The 20241-nt window shown below is 41.7% G+C and overlaps 1 protein-coding gene across 1 annotated transcript in view; it reads left to right on the top strand.

Annotated features, from left to right (window-relative positions):
• Positions 1-20241, top strand: part of LOC103183180 (dual 3',5'-cyclic-AMP and -GMP phosphodiesterase 11A-like) — a 129876-nt gene that overhangs the window by 102497 nt on the left and 7138 nt on the right. The window contains exon 19 of the mRNA XM_007900515.2: positions 7207-7290. Coding sequence (XP_007898706.2) covers positions 7207-7290 — 84 coding nt within the window. The remainder of the gene's footprint in view (positions 1-7206; positions 7291-20241) is intronic.

Below are 20241 nucleotides of genomic sequence, written 5' to 3'. Positions count from 1 at the left end.
AGTCAGGAACCTCGGTGTTCTGTTCGACCCTGAGCTGTCCTTTCTTCCTCATATCCGCGCCACAACTGGCACCGCCTTCCATCATCTCCGGAATATCGCCAGACTACGGCACTACCTCACCCCTCACGCTGCTGAAACTCTGGTCCATGCCTTTATCACCTCAAAGCTGGACTATGGGAACTCTCTCCTCGCCGGCCTTCCCGGCACCTCCCTCCACAAGCTGCAGGTCATTCAGAACTCTGCAGCTCGTGTACTGTCCCGCACCAGGCTCCGGGACCACATCACTCCCACCCTCGCTCGCCTCCACTGGCTCCCCATCCCCCAGAGGATCGAATTCAAGATCCTCATCCTCACCTACAAGGCCATTCACAGCCTCGCTCCCTCCTACCTCTCCGACCTACTATCCCCCTACCTACCTGCCCGTACCCTCCGTTCCTCTGGCTCCGGTCTCCTCCACATCCTCCGCCCCAACTGCCCTACCATCGGTAGCCGGGCCTTCAGCCTCTCAGCCCCTAGGCTCTGGAACTCCATCCCCCAGTGCCTTTGCCGCCTCCTCCCTTTCCTCCTTCAAGGCCGGTCTCAAGACCTTTCTCTTTGATCGTGCCTTCATCTCCCCTCTCGACTCTCTACTCCCTCCTCGCTCCCTCCCTTCCCTCCCCTCACCCTGACCATTTCCCCCCTGCTCGGGTCCTGACCCAACTGTCCAGCCCCTTGGAACGTCCTCCCGACGTGAAAGGCGCTCTATAAATGGAATCTTGTTGTTGTTGTTGGTGTCGTCTGCAAATTTTGAAATTGTACTGCTGATTCCCAAATCCAAATCATTAATGTATTTGGGGAACAACAGTGGTCCCAATACCGATCCTTATGGAACACCCTTGAGTGAAGAAAGTACCAACTTTACTCTAAAATAAACCAAATAGCACCACTGTTGCTGACTATTTATTGTTTAGCGCCAGAGTACTTATTATGGGTAATCTGCCTTTTCGCTGCATTTATTGGAGCGGGAATTTTGTTGATGATTCACTGGTTTATTTGTGCTTTTAATTTGTAATTCTCCCATCAAATTGCTTATCTGAATCACAAAGACAGAGAGAGGGAGAGAGAGCAAAATCACAGATCCTACAAACTGCCTTAAATTCTGCAGTGCGATTGATCTTGGCAGGAATAGATTTGATCTGAGTTCAGACAAAGTCGACAATCCCTCCTTCACCCCTTGAAGCCAATGTAAATTTCAATCAGAGCCAAAATTGTGTCCATAGCTCCAGTTTGCCCAGTTGAGCTGAATTGGCCATTTATTGAGTGTTTGCCCCAACTGAGGTTTGAACTAGCTATGACCCCATCGGTATGAAATGTCTTAACCTATGTACCAGCAGGTTACTTCAGTTTTTAATCAATTCTGTTTTATGCTTCCCCCTCTGACAAACGTGCTTGTTATTTATCTGACAGCTTAATCCTGTTTTAATGTCCGGTAGGCTGAAGGTTTATAGAAACATTCTTTCCATTGGTATTAGTAGAAAGCATTCCAAAATCAGATATGGTGCTCCTCAGCTTGACGTGAGCCGCTTACAGCAATCACATTTCTGCAATAGTAATTCACTACAATCCAATAATGTGTCAAAATCTTTATAGAGAGAATCTTGCCATCAGTGCACGTTTAAAAATCAAACAGTTAGAAGGAATTGTGATTAACATAGACATACTTTTCTTTTTCACTGCCCACTTGGGTTGAGTTTCTGAATATTTTCATTGAACTATTGAGTACTGGTGATGCAGTAAACGAGTCTAGCTAGAAAATGCTGTGCTGTGAGAGTGCTGAGTTAATATCAGTAAAAACAATTAATAACCAAGGGAATTTCAATGGTAATGTAATTACAGCTGTCTATGTGAATTTAGCTCCCTCACATCGTCATGTGTAATAAATCCTCTAAGCCTGTTCCCCTTACTGTACTTCCTAGGCTTGCTATTTAAACTGGATCAAACACAGCACTAATAGAGCACCTCTCAGCCAGGAAATAAATTTGTGATGCAGGGAGAAATCAACTGCTGCAAAACAGATCTTCTTAATGTCTGTCCAGGAACTCTAGTCACTTTGCTCTTTAATGCTTGTATTGAAGGTTGAAAGCAAATAATCTCCAGACAATAGAAAAATTAAATAAAGCTGTCCTGGAAGCAGGTTGGAGGGATAATTATAGATGGCTTAAAATATTTTCTTCAGAAGCACTTTGTCGAAAGTATTTAAGTGCTTGAATAAAATTACTAAAACTCTATGAATGAAGCAATCCAGGAGATGTAGTCACCCAACACAAATATACTTCTATTGACAAGACCCTGAAGTGACTTTAGTATTATTTTCCTTTGAACAATAACAAATACGTTACTTTGTCACTGAGGAGATCATTTCAAAATCAAAGGCAAGTTATTTTGCCCAAATGCAGCGTGGCTTCCTTTTTAAAAACAAATTATATACACAACAGCATAAAGTTTACAGTGAGATTTATTGTACATGAACAATATTCTGTATTCACACTAAATGTAATAAAAATGGTGTTTGTTCTTGACAAGAAACACAACATCCTTCCAGCAGTGATGAATTGGTGAATGGTCACAAAGGCAGTCAATGAGAAAGGTCAGCAATTATTTGTGTTGATGGGTGTGTGAACAAGCTGAAGAGGCTTGTTAACAGTGCACTTTGCCGATAACACAATCGTGGAGCATGGATTTGAATTGTGGAAATGGAAGAACATTGGAGCAGAGAAATTCATTTCCCTGCAATGGCTTCTTGGGCTCTTGTGGAAGAAAAGTAGCACATCTGGAGGACCTACCAGTTTTTGAGGCAATGAGCCCCAATAATGCATGAACAAAAGAGGACATGGGACCCTATCACTTGGAGTGCCAATTCCCTGTGCAATACCAGAAGAACATGAAGGAGGTATGGGACATGTCATATGGCCTGAAAAGAAGAGCTGAGATAACATTAAGTTTCAGGGAGGCATAGACTTCATATCCAAGGTTTATGTTTCGCCACAAAGTATACAACAGCAACAACAACAACAAATTACATTTGCATAGCCATCAATTCACTTTAGAGTATATTCTGTGAAGCACTTTGAGACGTCTCAACAACATGGTGAAGCACTACATCAAATGCAAGGATTATTATTATTTACTATTATATGTTGAAAGTAATATATTTACCCTTCAAGTACAGATTTTACTTAGTTAAGATGAGAATCTGGATAGATCAAAGTTATAATTCCTTAGAGCAGAGGAGGTTAAAGGATGATTTGTTTGAGGTATTTAAAATAATGAAAGAAATTAACAAGTTGAATGATGGAGACTTAAAATAATATCATCCTTGCATTTGATATAGCGCCTTATCACTATCTCCCTATATATCACTATATAGACGTCATCGAGACATCTCAAAGTGCTTCACAGGTTATACTAAAGGGGATTGACTGTGTATTTTGGGGGTGAAACACAACTCTTCCCTCTTGTAGAAGGTACGTTACAAAGAGGCTTAGCCTTATGTTCAGAATTAAGACAGTTAAACTGAGGTGAGGAAGCATTTCTTCATACCAAAGGCTGTGAACATGTGTAATGTTCTGACTCATGTATAAATCCCTTCATGCCCTAGCACCTACCTACTTGACGGACCTGCTCACACTCAACTGCTCTGCCCACCCCTTCATTCAACTACCCAGGCCTGCTGTACGTTCACCAATCCCTCTCCACCACACTCAGTGACCTTGCCCTCAGCTACTATGCCTCTAACCTCTGGAACTTCCTGCCTTAATCCCTGCGCTTCGCCCCCTCTTTATCTTTATCTACTATACAGCACTCTGAGACGCTATTCTACTTCAACAACAAGATTACATTTGTATAGCGCCTTTCATGTCGGGAGGACGTCCCAAGGCGCTGGACAGTGTGCAGCCTTTCAGACCTGAGCTGCGGTCGGGGAGGGGAAAGGGAGGGGGGGGGGGAAGGTGGGTGACCAATGGCATGGTGGAAGAGGAGGGTTTTGAGGCGGGACTTGAAGGAGGCTAAGGAGGGGGCAACGCGGAATGATTGGGGAATGGAATTCCACAGGTTGGTGGCAGAGTGGCTGAAGGCTTCCCCACCAATGGTGGGTCGGGTGGGTCGGGAGACGTGGAGCAGGCTGGAGCCAGCGAAGGGAGTGGACGGGTTGATAGGGGGTTAGGAGGTCGCAAAGTTAGTGTGGGGTGAGGCCATGGAGGGCTTTGTAGGTGAGGACCAGAAACTTGAACTAGAACCTCTGAACGATAGGGAGCCAATGGAGTTGGGCGAGAATGGGGGAGATGGGGTCACGGAGTTTGGTGCGGGAGAGTTCTGGATTATCTGTAGCCTGTGGAGGGAGGAGTTGGGAAGGCCGACAAGCAGGGAGTTTGCATAGTCGAGCTTGGATGTGATGAAGGCATGGACAAGAGTTTCAGTGGCCTGAGGGGTGAGGTCGTGGCGGAGTCGGGCGATGTTATGGAAGTGAGGGAAGGCAGAGCGTGTCATGGCTTGGATGTGGGAAAGAAAAGACAGTTAAGGGTCGAGCAAGACACCTAGGTTCCTGACTGGCTTGGTGAGTTGCAGTGAGCAACCATGGAGGTTGATGCTGCCAGAGCCTGAGGTGCTGAGGCGCTGGCGCGAGGCAATCAGGAGAGCCTCAGTCTTGTTCACATTCAACTGTAGGAAATTTGCCCTCATCCAGGACTTGATGTCCAGACGTGACAGTGCGGGGACTGGAGGAGAAACCGTTAGAGGAAACAAAGTGGAGACGGTGAGAGAGATAGGAATCGAACCAGGCAAGGGTAGATCCGTGAAGATTAAGTAAAGCGGTGTATGAGGATGGAGTGGTCGACAGTGTCGAAGGCGGCAGACAGGTCGAGGAGGACAAGGAGGCAGAGGGAGCTCTGATCACAGATGTTCAGAATGTCATTAGTGGCTTTGACCAGGGCTGTTTCCGGGCTGTGGGTAACGTGGAAGCCGGATTGGAGGGGTTCAAAGAGGGAATAGCGAGAGAGAAAGAAGCGGAGCTGGGACGCGATGGCTCGTTCCAGGACCTTGGAGAGGAATGGGAAGTTAGAGATGGGGCGGTAGCTGGAGAGGAGGGATGGATCCAGGGAAGGTTTTTTCAAGATGGGGGTGAAGACGGCTGTTTTTAGGGGGGTGGGAACTGAACCGGTGGACAAGGAGAGGTTGATGACATCGGACAGGAGAGGGTTGAGCTGGGAGATGAGGAGAGAGGTGGAGATGGGATCGAGGGAGCAGGTGGTGGGTTTGAGTTTGTGAACGATGGCGGTGAGGGAGGAGGGAGAGATATAAAGGCCGCTATATAAAGGCCAGAAGTTGTTTTTTGAAGAGAGTGATGGATGAACTGAAATGACAGTATTTTGTGATGGCTACTTTATGCCTGTTTAGATAATCCCTAGCCCCAGAACAGCCTACTGACCAGTGCCACTTGAGCTTCTTCCTCAAACAAACTCGGTGGTTAAAGCAGATAGTACATATGCATTTAAGAGGTAGCTAAGTATACACATCAGGGAGAAAGGAACAGAATGGTATGGGAGTGAGTGAGGAGTAGGTGTAGACTCACATGGAGTAAAACACCAGCACCAACACTAGTCGGACTGAATGTCTTTTTTGATGCTGTATAATCTATGTAAATATAAATTCTATCTCTTCTGCATCCTCATTCAGAGTCCTCTATTGCCCCAGAGTCAGAATCAAATGCCTTATAGAGGACCTCTGTGTGTATTCTTTCATTCAAAATAGTAGCAAAATATAGAACGTATATTTCACACCAAATCGATAACCTCCAACTACTTCCTGTCATAATACAACACCAAGTAACACTACATAGATCATCACTCTCCACAGCCATTTTAATATCTCACAGAAGCTGGCATTTAATTAAAGAACCTGAAGGAATTTTAGCACCTACAAAATGTTAACCTCAAATCCAGCTAACATGTTTTCCAAGCAATTTCAATGATTAATTAACCAATTTACAGAGCCCCGCTATTAATTTTAGCAATGGCTATTAATAATGAGATAGGGTTCCAGGTGTGCTAATATGGCCAATTTTAATAGTGAAATTCCTCACATTTTAACTCATCTCCAATGGCATTACATTTACTGAAAAACAGAATTTCATCTGCAAATTTCCATTAAGAAAGTCTTGTCGAAACCGGAAAATGGACTTGTCCACTTTCTGCTCTGTTGATATTACAGTAGGATTCCTAAATCAAATTGCCTAGCACTGGTCTGTTCTTATCAACCAATAAAAATACACATCAAGCTCATGTTCAGAAACCCTATACTTTAGCAGAACTTCTTGTATTCCACACACTCTCAGATCAGGATCATCTGTTCTACTTTATTACTAAAGAATAGGTCACATGTTAGTGCTAAATTCTGAGCTGTGTTTTATTTCCTGTTTCTACATGTTCACTGGGGACTAAGACGGCCAATTAAACCTAATTCCAATGCGACCTTTAACAGCTGCCACAGAAACTATTGTCCTAGCCATTTCATTCAATGCTGTTATTTTGTGTGGGCATTCAGAGTATTATTTTTTAATCAAATTCCTGAATAGTGTCAAAGCCTTAACTAAATTCTAAGGATGTATTCTAGTTTAATGAAATTCTAAACAGTGTAAACGTCGTAAATAAACAAACCAGGTATTTATTAGACAGTATTTGCTGTGTGTTCTGATTAGGCTTTCGAAAGAAAAATCTTGCTGAATATTAAGTGTTATGGCCAGTGAGCAACCAGTCCCATGACTAGTAATGTCACAGCTGACACGGAGTGAAATACATTGATGTGTAGGCAAATGCTTTCTGCTGAACTGCACTCATAATTTGATTATAAATTGCACACGAGGGATAGATGATTTATAGGTTGTCAACACCTTACTTGACTTGTGTTATAATTTCCCTTCATTAGGAGTCTTTCATTATTTTGTTTGCTTTTAACAGAATTAATGCATCTTCATGCTCTAAAATCATACATGCATGGAGTGAGCAATGAATTAATCTTTTGACCTTGATAGTGAACATGCAAAATGTGGGTAAAAATGCATGAAGAACTCTGAGTTATTACTGCCATTAGCAGCCAGTGAATGTCAGGCCTTGCAGTAACTGTGCTCTTGGACGTGCGCTGAAACACAATTCTATCTTCCCAAATATTCTACAGGCTATCTTTGACCGGAATAGGAAGGACGAGTTGCCAGGACTTCAGCTGGAGTGGATTGATGGGATCTGCAAGCCATTGTTTGAGGTACCTCAAATAAGTCAAGTATTTATGAACCTTTTTAACTTCCCCTCCCCCAATTTTTACAAAGCAACTTTTAAAGTATTGAATTTGAAAAGCTGTGGCTTAACTATTTGAGACATATTCAAATAGTGTCGCCCAACCAGGGCAACTAATATACATAAATATTTAAACAAAAACACAAAGCCAAGTGGAATGATTCAGTCACTGACTGTAAGGATGTTTCTAATTGTATTTTGAAATCAGGTTTTGAATTGATGCAGCGATGCTGAGCACTGTACATTGATGGCGTTTGGAGATTGCAATTGCAGTCTGACCCTGTTAAATAACGCTCTTCAGGTTCAGATTTCGTATGGCTACACAGTGGCCCCACAACATACTGTGGCTCTGTATACTGTCTGACTTCCTGGGCATGGTGCACATGTGCAGACGGCTTCTGATGGTAGTGGCATCCCCAGGAACCACTGAAAATGCTTATGGTAGCAGTCCCCAGGAACATGTCAGTTCTATGCACACGGCAAGCAGGAACAAGACAGCTCAATGATATCGTAGTAATGCTGACAATCCCAGAAGTGACCTCACTACAATGCACTCTGTTATAACTCAGAGTCTCCTTTTGAAGAGCTCAAACTCCATATTAGAATGCCATTGGAGTTCCGTTGTTTTGTAAATTTCATAACTTATACACCATTTTAACCTCCAATCCTTTCAAAATAAATTCCTCTAAATCCATTCATGTTTGATTTTGCCCCCAAACTGTCTTATTTTTCCAGGGGAATGTTCCTTCACAGTCACTGATGAATTGATTCCACTGGGTTGCAAACAAAAGTCTGTTCGACTCAAAAGGAAGATACTGTATTGAAATTCTACACATATTTGTATACTTGCATTGGACGCTGGCCACTGTGCAATTATTCTCTTATTGTGAATACGCAGAACAAAAACCATTTTAAGATGATCTCAGAATTACCTTAACAAAACACCAATGTATAATGCAAACATTTTGTAAAAAAGGCCCTTTTTTCATCTAAACTTTATTTTAAATTTTTAATATTTTGTCTAGTGCCTCCATGCCCTAATATAATAAGCATAGACTAATCGATAAAGATGGGCAATGATTGAGGGCTGATAAGAAAATATAGGCTTAACAAATAGCATTAGCAGCAATTGGTGTCAAATGAGACCAATATTGAGATTTTTCCTAAGGTTCCTAATTGACAGCTTTCTGACTGGTATAAAATCTATACCTTTACTCGAAGCCAGAGGGACATTCAGGACTGGAGTCCTGTAGCTCAGTGGTTAGAGCACTCGCTTTGCAAGTGAGAGACCTGAGTTCAATTCCAGGCAGGGCGAAACCTTGGGCAAGTTTCCTTACTCCACACGCCTAATAATAATCCCTCCAAAACAAAGCAATAATAAATTGGTCATTTTCAATCTACGACTGTTTGTGGGACATTGCTGTGCGCAATTGGCTGCCGCGTTCGCCCACAAATATACAGTCAATTCACTTTACAGTCTATTCTGTGAAGCGCTTTGGGACGTCCTCCCGACGTGAAAAGCGCTATATCAAATGCAAGGATTATTATTATTATTATTATTATTACTACATTGGATATTAATTCTTAGTTATTTTTTGGTAGAACTCATTGTAATAAAAAGTGAAGTTACAAAGGATGGACTTTATATTTTAGTGCAGCACTGAGGTAATATAACAATTCTGCCACAATGCGTGTGATTGATAATCATTGTAATTTTGAACTTCGGAAGCTGTATAATGAAGTAATAGTACAGGGAAAAATTACATCCTTTTCAGTTCAATAATTCTACATTGTGCATCTACACACGCCAGGAATGTANTTTTTTTAACTGTCAGTGGGGGGTATGCTGTAGTGCTTAATGTTTTGCTAATGACTTTGTGGAAATGAATGATATTTATATAATCCCAATGCTCTGAACCAAATACAGCAAAACATTGTTGTAAAATGAGCAAATGGGGGTATGGGTGAGGGTTGAGGGGAGACTTAAAATTCTCTGTTGTAATTGTACCAAGACTTTGCTTAACTGTGGAAAGTTTAAGCTAATAAAAGCTCTGTCAGAAGAGAACAAAATAATTTAACAGATTCGCATTTGGACCTTTCCCAATGGAGTTAAAAAATATATTATGTTTAACATGAATGCTCATAATTAATTACATGACCTCAGACATTTGTACCATTTATGTATAAATGCACTTCAATTTCTTGCATTATGTAAAGTAATTAGCTGGAAACGTCTATGTAGATTTATAGATAACCTGACGTTCATATTGTGTTAATTCTGCTGACTGGTCTTATACAGATTCCCCTTGATGTTAGGGTTAACTCTTTCCTCATGTGAGATACCCAATAAAAAATATTCAGTTTGTTAATGTGAGAGAGGCAGGATTATCTATATCCACACAATTTTTTAATGAATTATTTTTACAACAACCCAAAGTAATGTGAGTGTTTATGTTTAATTGGACATGCACTAGTGAGGTTGTGATATTATTTTGTATATCAAATTGAATGCGGTGTGTATTGGAATGGCGACATCATCGGATGTAGCGCTGTGGGAATGGCAAAGAGTAAAAGAGAGAGAAATGAAGCAAAAATTCAAGTAGGGAAGGAATACGAATGGATTTAGAGGCAAGGAACGAGAAAGAGAGAAAAAGCAGATAAAAATAATTATCAGTAAAGAGAAAGAAACCATAGGAATAAAGTAATTCTAGGATCAGGTCAAAGTGAAGGGTAAGAAAAAGAACAGAGGAAGCCACAAGCCTAGAAGACTGTAACTGTTCATCTTTTGTGTTCATATTTTATCTTTTGCCTTTCTGCGTCTCCTTCTCAATCTGTTCCATTTCATGGCTGCCGCGTTCGCCTATAAAAGAAACACAATCATTACACATTACAATATAACCCATGAAGCGTTTTGGGATGTCATCCTGACGTGAAAGGCACAATACCAATGTAAAGATTATTGTTATATGTTTGCTTCTGACACAAATTCTTCACACAGGCACCTCAGACACTCTCCCCCTTCCCCCTCCCCCCACCCCAACACAGGCAGGGCAGCTTCCCACAAAGGCAATATAGATCTCTGCACCACCACCGTAGATTCTCCCCCCCACCCCACACACCCATACACTGTCAGCACAGGTGATCACATTGGCACCTCCACAGGCATGACTCCTCCTTCATCCGATTGCTATGACCACAAATCCATTTCCCCTCATGCTGCCAGCTAGTCTCCTATCATCATCCCTTGTGCATCACCCTNAAAAAAACTGTTCTGTCTCCAACAATGCTATCTCCATCCCTCACCTTGTCTTGGACAACCACATCAACTTCTTTGATCTCATCAAAATCTCACTGCCCAGAATAAGAAACTCTGCCTAGTCAAATATTTCTCTTCCTCCCCACTCTCCCACAATGAGTCTCTTTATTAAAGAACCTTTTGTTTTGGTCAGCCAGGTGCCCGACACATGCAATACAATACAATTTACATTTATATAGCAAGTTTAATATCGGGCGGATGTCCCAAAGCTCATTTTGCAGTACTGGATGAGCACCTGAACTGGGGATGGGAGTCAAAGGGGAGGAGGAGGGGAAACATGACTGAAAGTGCAATCAAAGAGGTAGATTTTCAGATGCAATAATAATAATAATCCTTGAATTTGATATACTGCCTTATCACGTGTTCGAGACGTCTCAATTGAGATATCTCAAAGCATTTCACAGAATATAATAATAATAATCCTTGCATTTGATATAACGTCTTCGAGACGTCTCAAAATTCTTCACAGAAGATACTGTAAAGTGAATTGACTGTATATTCTGGGGTCGAAACACGGCATCCAATTGCGCACAGCAGTGTCCCACAAACAGTCGTGGATTGAAGTGACCAATTTATTATTTTTTTTGAAGGAATTATTTCCCCCAGAAAAGTGATTCACCAATTGACTAACAACTGGGTTCCTACTTACTGCTGAGTAATAATAATAATAATAATAATCCTTGCATTTGATATAGAGCTTTTCACATCTTCTAGACGTCTCAAAGCGCTTCACAGAATGTACTGTAAAGTGAATTAACTGTATATTTCGCCCACAAGTATACAGTCAATTCACTTTACAGCATATTCTGTGAAGCGCTTTGAGACGTCTAGAAGACGTGAAAAGCGCTATATCAAATGCAAGGATTATTATCATTATTATTTGTGGACGAAACAAATAAACAAGTGAACAGAGCCATGTAGAGTAAGGAAACTTGCCCAAGTTTCGTCCTGCCGGGAATCAAACCCAGGTCTCTCACCTGCAAGGCGAGTGCTCTAAACGCTGAGCTACAGGACTCCACTGTACAATACTGTAAAGTGGATTGATTGTGTTTTTGTGGGCAAAACTCGGGGGCCAATTGCACACAGCAGTGTCCCACAAGCAGTCGTGGATTGGATGACCAAATTATTCTTATTTAAATGAAACACGGTTCTTGATGGATAGTTGTACATACTGCACAATTATCCTGTGATAAGAAATTTAGGTTATAATGTAGTGCCTTGAAAGAAGGGAGGGAGGGAGTAGAAACCCATCACTATGCTTAATAGTATCCAAATCAGACAGAGTTCCACGTATGTCTGCCATCTACATATGGAAATTTCCTTGTGTCAAGAGTGGCACCAGACTTCCAAAACCACTACAGAGGCTTGACTGTTGAAAGTATGTTACCTTAGAACCAGTTCGGCCACAAGAAAACCCCAGTTATGATCCCACCTCCTCCTCAAGGAGAATAACTCCTTGTTATGTTTAAAAAATGCATAGTCACTTAAATTTCAGAGTCCTGTGCATGACTTTGAGACGTTTTGACAACATAATAAAGCGATATATCATATGCAAGGATTATTATTATTTATTTATAAGTTGGTCATTTGACAACCAACATTAAACACTGACATGAAAGAATCATGTTACTAATTACTGCATATCAGACCAAATTGTGTTTTATTTGCACTTCATGATGAAATGCATTTTGCCCCAATGCAAATGTTGGGTCAAATCCTCTGCGGATTTGCTGTTGGACGTATAATTTGTGGATGGTAGTATTAATGAGACACTCGAAACATGACACTAGAATTTTATTTAATATTATGCAAAACAGTCTGAATTAACGATGAGCCAAAAAATATTATTTCATTAAAAAAAATTACGGAGGTGCTCAGTTAGATGTCTAAATGCTCTTGTGCTTTTTATTTTGTAAAAATATTTAGCGGCAGTGAAAATAGCTTTTTGCCGGTTATGCTTCACATGAGACCATTTCCAACCTGACACACTGATATATTTCCAATGCACCAATGGGAAATAAATGCCAGACTCTGATGAAAAAAGGTCTCTTGAGTTTTTACTCTGTGGCTTCATGGCACGAAATAAACTAAGTGAATTAATGCTCTGACCTGTGAAAATGTCACCATGGGCACAAACATACTAAAATAAAATGTTAAAAATATCACTGTATACAGTAAACTCCTAATAACTCGGCACTCCAAGGGAAAAGGACTCAGTGACGAGTTATCAGGAGTGGCGAGTTAGGCAAATGTATAAATACATAAATAAATGTGGCCGGGATATTGACAGCGCAATGACTTCAGTGGTAATGGCAAGTTAAGCCAGGGTGAGTTATCAGTTATGAGTATAAAATATAACTTACACTAATAGAAAATTTTCATTCTACCCAGTGAGAATGGTTTGAGATTTGTTTATGGATTCCATTTTCAACTTATTTGATGCGTTGTTCCAAGGGAAAAGACCTCAGTGATGAGTTATCAGGAGTGGCGAGTAAGGAATGTGTCTAATTACAAGATTACCATGAGGTGACTGGTCCTCATGGACCTCCCATTCTCTCCTCCCGCCCTTTCCACAAAGATGCAATTGAGGTTAGAAGCTCAGCTTGCAGGAAACCCAGAATAATATCCCATTACTTTAAAGCTGCCGTGTGTTGGTGCTCCAAAGCACTGTGGCGTTGTGCTGGCCCGCTCCAGTGAATCTGATCTCTGTGGTGATTAGGATGGTTGTGTGCTTGGCAGTCTGGTTAGTTATGGACCCATCTGCCTGAGCTTCCTGATGCTCTGAATAGTTATGCACCCATCTGCTTCATCACTTTGGAGGTATTTTATGTATGTGCCTAAGCCATCTATTTTTCATGTGACTTGGTGGCCCAAGGGGAGTGGTCGTGGTGGAGGCGAGTCATGTTGCAGAGGTGGGGGAAGTGGAGTATTTTGGGGGGGAACTCCGTAGCCATTCTGTGCACAGCGAAAACACCATGCAGAAACACCATGAATTGAGTGACCAATTTTATTTGGGTAATTGTTGAACAGGACACCTCTCGTCTTTTTTCCAATAGGAATGTTAACATCTACCTTAATAGGCAGGTGAAGGACGGCACCTCCATCAATACAGGGCACTCCTGCAGTGCATTGCAGTGTCAGCCTAGACTATGTGATTCCAAGTACCAACATGGGCCTTGAAACCACAACTTTCTGACTCGGAGGCAAGAGTGCTACCAACTGAGCCAGGCTGACACACTCTGTCACTAAGATGAAGTCAAATGAAACAAGGCCATTTGACTCATTTGATCTCATACTTCCAGAACACCTACCTTACTATTCTCCCATTACAGAATAAAGCTGTTTTTTTAAAAAAAAATAGTCCAGTGTCTTCGGGCTCTTTCCCTGCAACTTTCTATTTTAGATTTCATTCAGATTTTTATTTTTATGTATTTTGAATTCACTTGTATAATCTGATTTAAAAGACCAATTCTGATTTCTGCAGAACCAAGGACACAGTATGAGGATACAATAGTAGAATTACAGATGAAGGTGCATTAGATAAAGAATTATGCTGCTCCATGAAAAAGTACTATACAGTTTTCACTTATATGGTACTTTTCACACTGGGAGTATGTTTCAAAAAGCACTTTGCAGTGATCGAGTGGGACCCAAGCTGTGTGGAGATTAGGGGATAGGGCTAGGTCACTAAAAGTGCTGGCAAAGAGAATTTTTCTTTTATTGTCTTGAGGTGATGTAATGAATGATAAAGATGACTACCAATAGGTATACTATGGGATTCTCCAGATGTGTTTACCTATTTTCCTTGTGAGGCAACAACAACAACTTGCACTTATATAGCGCCCTCCATGCAGGATAGCGTCTCAGAGCGCTTAACAGTGGCGGAATCTGACTCCGAGCCGCGGGGTGGAGGGCGGTGAGGTGATTGTAAGCGTGCGAATGGTCGAATAGGAAAGTTTTCAGGCGGGACTTGAAAAAAGGGAGGGAGCGGGCAAGGTAGAGGGATTGAGGGAGAGTGTTCCATTGTTTGGGGGCACAATGGCTGAATTCGCGACCTCCAATGGTGGATCGGACGGCATGAGAGATAAGCAGGAGGCCAGTGCCAGTCGAACGGAGGTGCCGGGTGGTGGATTGGGGAGTGAGGAGGTTGGAGAGATAAGGAGGTGCCAGGGAGTGAAGGGATTTGAACACGAGTGGGAAGATCTTGAAGTTGATCTGTTTGTTGATGGGGAGCCAGTGGAGCCTGGCCAGAACTGGTGAGATGTGGGTACGGAGTTTGGTCCGGGTCAGTATGAGGGCGGCAGAGTTCTGAATGGGCTGGATTTTGTGAATGGTGGAGCTCAGGAGACCGGTGAGGAGTGTGTTTGAGTAATCCAGCGGGAAGTGACAAACGCATGCACGAGGGTTTCGGCTGCATTTGGGATAAGGTACGGTCGGAAGCGGGCAATGTGCGGAGGTGGAAGGAGGTGGTCGTGGTCAGGGACCGGATGTGGTGGAGGAAGGATAGCTGGGGGGTTGAACCGGACGCCTAGATTGTGCACTGGTTCGTTGAGTCTGAGGTAGAGCCCAGGGAGGTTGAGGAATTCAGATCTGCAGGAGTGAAGACATTGACGGGGCCAAGGAGTATGGCTTCCATCTTGTCCACATTCAGCTGCAGGAACAGTCTATATTCTGTGCCACCATGTAGTGTAACGGCTGAATAGGAAATTAGCATGTGGGTAAACACAATCTCTAACTTGGATCTACTCTGTAATGTACCATTTGCTGGTCCACTATGCTGCACCATTGCACTTCCCTGGAATCTGTCAAATTTCCACTCAGAATTTACAAACCAAACCAACACAATATAAAAATGGTTTCATGACTTCTTTTAGATTATCCTTGGTGTTGTTCTGGACAGTCTGACCTTTATTTCTATCAACAACCTTTATCAGGGAATGTAAGGTTTTATGTGTTAGAAATCCTACCTTTGCAAACCGAAAGCTGATGCGCTAATATCCTAGAATCATTGAATTATACAGCACAAAAGGAGGCCATTCGGGCAATCCGGTCTGTGCTGGCTCTGTGAAAAGAGCTATCCAATTCAATCCCACTCCCCTGCTCTCCCCATATCTCTGCAAACTTGTCCTTCCCTAATAGTTCTCAGGCTTCCAGTTTGTGGGATTCAATTTGAATAATAAATTGGGTGTGTGGGGGAGGAATCACAATCCAAGAGGTTTAACAAAGATTGATTTGTTGATTTGAGGATGATATTTTGTTAGACTTTTAGGGATTTACACAATCCTGACTCCCGGTTTATCACGGCTGGCATTTTTTGACCTAGAAAAGGCTTGAAAAGTCTGACAGAAGGTGAGAAAGGAAAATACTGGCCACAAAGTGACTATTACAGGCCTTCAGGAGCACAATCCTTTTGTGATTTTTCCCGATTGTTGAACAAATTTCATAAGGAATTCCAGACTTTTAGTCCTAAATGAAGGCACTCTTAAAAGGGGGAAACTTTTCGGAAGATAAGAAAACAGGAACCGAAATAGGCCATTCAGCCCTTTCAGCTTATTGGATCAGTTCGGTAGATTTTCGTAGATTTTTTAATACAATACAAAATTACATTTGTAAAGCGCCTTTCATGTCCCAAGACGCTGAACAGTCTGGGATTAGGACCCTCCTGGAGGGCAGAGAGGGCAGGAGGGTGGCCGAAGGCATTGTCGAAGAGGAGGGTCTTGAGTCGTGCATTGAAGGAGGAAAAGGAGGGAGTGGAGTGAAGGGGATGTGGGATGGAGTTCCAGAGGGTGGGGACGGAGAGGTTGAAGGCTCGACCACCAATGGTGTGCTGGGCCGGGCTGGGGACATGGAGCAGGCCGGAGCCTGCTGAGCAGAGGGAGCGGACAGGTTGATATGGTTGATACCAGGTCGGGGAGGTAGGAGGGGACAAGGCCCTGGAGGGCCTTGAAGGTGAGGATGAGAATTTTGAACTCGATCCTCTGAGGGATGGGGAGCCAGTGGAGCCGGGCAAGGGTGGGTGTCCCATTGGTTCCATTGATCCCATTGGTACAGCCTTTTGTCGTACCCCCAATACCCTCTTCGGAATTAGAAGATTTTCAATTCAATATCCTTACTCTTAATTTATGCCTTAATTTAAAAAAATGTATTTTGGTTCAAATTTGTTTTTGTTCATTATTACATCATAAATTCTGGCGCTTGACCAGTAAAATGAATTGTCGACACTACTTAAATTGTTGTGAATTCTGTTGTTATAAATTGTAATATATGATGTCAATTTGCAACACTAATACAGTACAGATATCCAAGACATCAGCTCAATCTGTTCATAGCATTTCATGGAAATTATTCACTAGCATGATCGAAAGGGAAAGTTTCATTACCTAAAATAAATTAGGTGTAAGATTTTATGTACTTGGCTTTAAGTGCTTTAACCTGCTTTTGCTGAAATGAACAATCTATTTCATTTCACGTGAACCAATTCAAAAAGCTGTTATAAGAATATCACCAAAGAAAATTCTTGCAATGTGGCAAAACATGAGACCAAACTTCATAGGAGTGAATCTTCAAAGGTAAAGATTTTTGTAGTATTGTAGTTTATAATAAAGTCCCTAATGATAAATACATAATGCCACGGTTTGTAGATTTATAGACCAGACGAGAAGCGGAAAATGATTTTCCTGAACACTAAATGTAGAGACCCTCAAAGAATCATTCATCTTGGGAGGGTGTTATTAATTTAATAACAAAACTGGAAGGCTCACAGAGAGAAATGTGTTAAACAGCTTTGTGAAATATTCTGTTTAAAAAAATAATATTGTGCACAGTCACTACACTTCCCAGTAAAATCCTCTTAAATGCCTTGAGATGTCTTGATCACAAGTGCTGTATTAAATGCAAATACAGTGGAATCCGCTTTTGCCAGACCCCGGTTAATTCGGAAGTCAGGTAAATCGAACAAATTGCCCGGTTCTGAATCATCTGTATTCTTACTTGTTTTAAATATGGTGGTTGATTTGGCTAAAAATCCGTTTACTCCAGGTAAAATGCAGCGCCGGTTGTCGCTGAATGTACTCACTTGCACCTTCTGTGTGTCCATTCACCAACGAGCGATTCCTGGATGGAGATGGGAAGAATATAAGATTGATAGACAGTGGACTCCAGCCAATCACAAGCGGCTGGAGTTAGGCTGTCAATCAGTTCGCAGGGGGGAGGAACGGAGAAGAACACTCGAGGGAATATCATGACTGATTGACAGCTGAGCCGTTTTTGAATGGCTGGAGCCCAAACATTCACAAGTGACTCCAGGCTGTCAATCACCTCAATGTTGCTAATTGGTCCCCTTCCCTGACCCTATCACCCCCATCCTTGCCCGACTCCACAGGCTTCCCATCACACAGAGGATACAGTTCAAGATCTTGGTCCTCACTTTCAAAGCTCTCCGTGGACTTGCTCCCCACTACCTCTGCAACCTAATCCTAATCCTTGCATTTGATATAGGGCTTTTCACGTCGGGAGGACGTCCCAAAGCGCTTCACAGAACACACTGTAAAGTGAATTGACTGTATATTTGTGGGCGAACGCGGCAGCCAATTGCGCACAGCAATGTCCCACAAACAGTCGTAGATTGAAAATGACCAATTTATTATTGTTTTGGGTTTTGGAGGGATTATTATTAGGTGTGTGGAGTAAGGAAACTTGCCCAAGGTTTCGCCCTCTGCCTGGAATTGATCTCAGGTCTCTCACTTGCAAAACGAGTGCTCTAACCACTGAGCAGGACTCCACAATATTCCATATTGTTAAACGGCGTCAGCGATCTCCTCTGCTGAGCGGGAATGGTATTTTGGCTAACTTTGGACCCCACTTAAGCTGGACAAAACAGCGGTCCCTGAAGCTTAACCGGCTTCCACTGTATTATTATTTTGAAGTTTCTGGGGTATTTTCCATCGTGTATATTGCTTCAAGAACATTTGTTTGAATGTATTTACCTTCTTTCTTCATAAAATGGGAAAAATTCACATGACGTTAGTATTATAGTGAATAAAATAAAGCAAGTTGCAAGCATATTGCACATGTGAAAATGACCTTGTCAAATACATTTGCAGAAAATTCATTGAGCGGGTTGCAGAATGAGCTGTTCAGGGCCATTGCAGTAAGATTTAACAGATCATCATAGCTATTACAATCTTGTGTATCATGATAAAGCTGCCATTCATCCACTTACAAGGATGTCTCTGGGTGAAAGCAGCGTAAGGAAATAATAGCCAGTATTGTGAAATCCCATCTCTGTAATGCCAAACAACACCTCTGTGCATCGCGGCAACACCTGCTCAGCATTCACTCTGCCGTTGTTTCTTTGGCAACCAATGTCATGAAAACGAATTGCATATGGCCTCCTAATAAAAAAGGATCTAAATAAAGTGGAAAGGACATCTGTGATTTTAATAACCAGCTGAAACTCAGCCAGGCAGCTTTACACTATAAAGTGGATTTTCTTTTAAAATTCTCTACTTGTTTAATAGTTTGCGGTATTTTCTGAACAACATTTTATACTTGGACCACAGGCTTCCAATAGTCATTGTTTAGTGATCATTCCAAATGTCAAATATTTACAATAAGAGCACAGGAAGGCTTAGGAGCAGAGAAGACCATTATACTCCATATGGCCAGTCCTAAATTTAAGAAAAGGAATCCTACACTACTCTTTGTTACTCTCATACCGGTCAGTAGATTTCCTTGTCAAATAATTGCCGCTTGAACTTGTGGACAACAATCTTTGAGTTTATTTAGATTTATTACACATTTATTACATACTCTACAAATGTGTCTTATAATCATAGAAATGTTCCTGTGCAACGGGTTATATTCAAGGTGATGGGTGGCCTTTAAAAGAGAATTAGGTAAACATGTGCGGAGGAAGAGTATTAGAGAGTAAGGGGAAATAGCACACAATTGGGATTAGAATAGATAACTTCATTGGAGGAAGAATCTCTGACACTAATACAATGGGTTAAATGGTCTTCTACTGTAGATTTCTGTGGGAATATAATAATAATCCTGGTATAATGTGAATGCTCCATACAAAGAGAACATATCTGTAGAAAATACATTATTAAATTGGAACCGGTAATAGGTCAAATAAAGTAGTCACTTATTTTAAAGTTCAGCTCTTATTTCCCAGTCTTTAGTGGAACTACCTTGTAATTCACTGAGCTATCCATTAATGTATAGGCAAATTACTATTTGAACTGTAAAACAGACCCTAAATTGTGAGCATCCCTTTCCTTAATTCTAAATGGTAAAAAGAATGACAAATATAATTTTTAAAAAATTAACATCAGACGACACCAAAAAGATTGAGTTAAGATCCTATTTTGAATATGTATATTAATATAATATGTATATTATATCAGCAGTTTGCTTTCAGGCTTTCTGCCCTCACTCTCTGACTCATGTCCTTCCTCATCTCTTTCAAAGTCCATCTCAAAGCCTACATCTTTGCCTTCTCTTTCGGTCATCTTTCCCTTCCCCAGCCCACTAGCCTCCCACTCCCTCACACTCCCAGCTTGGGTGCCAAGCCAGCACTGTCAACTACCTTGGGATGTC

Source organism: Callorhinchus milii, unplaced genomic scaffold, assembly GCF_018977255.1.
Source record: "Callorhinchus milii isolate IMCB2004 unplaced genomic scaffold, IMCB_Cmil_1.0 Scaffold2, whole genome shotgun sequence".
Taxonomy (NCBI): domain Eukaryota; kingdom Metazoa; phylum Chordata; class Chondrichthyes; order Chimaeriformes; family Callorhinchidae; genus Callorhinchus; species Callorhinchus milii.
This window is presented reverse-complemented; position numbering and strand designations above follow the sequence as displayed.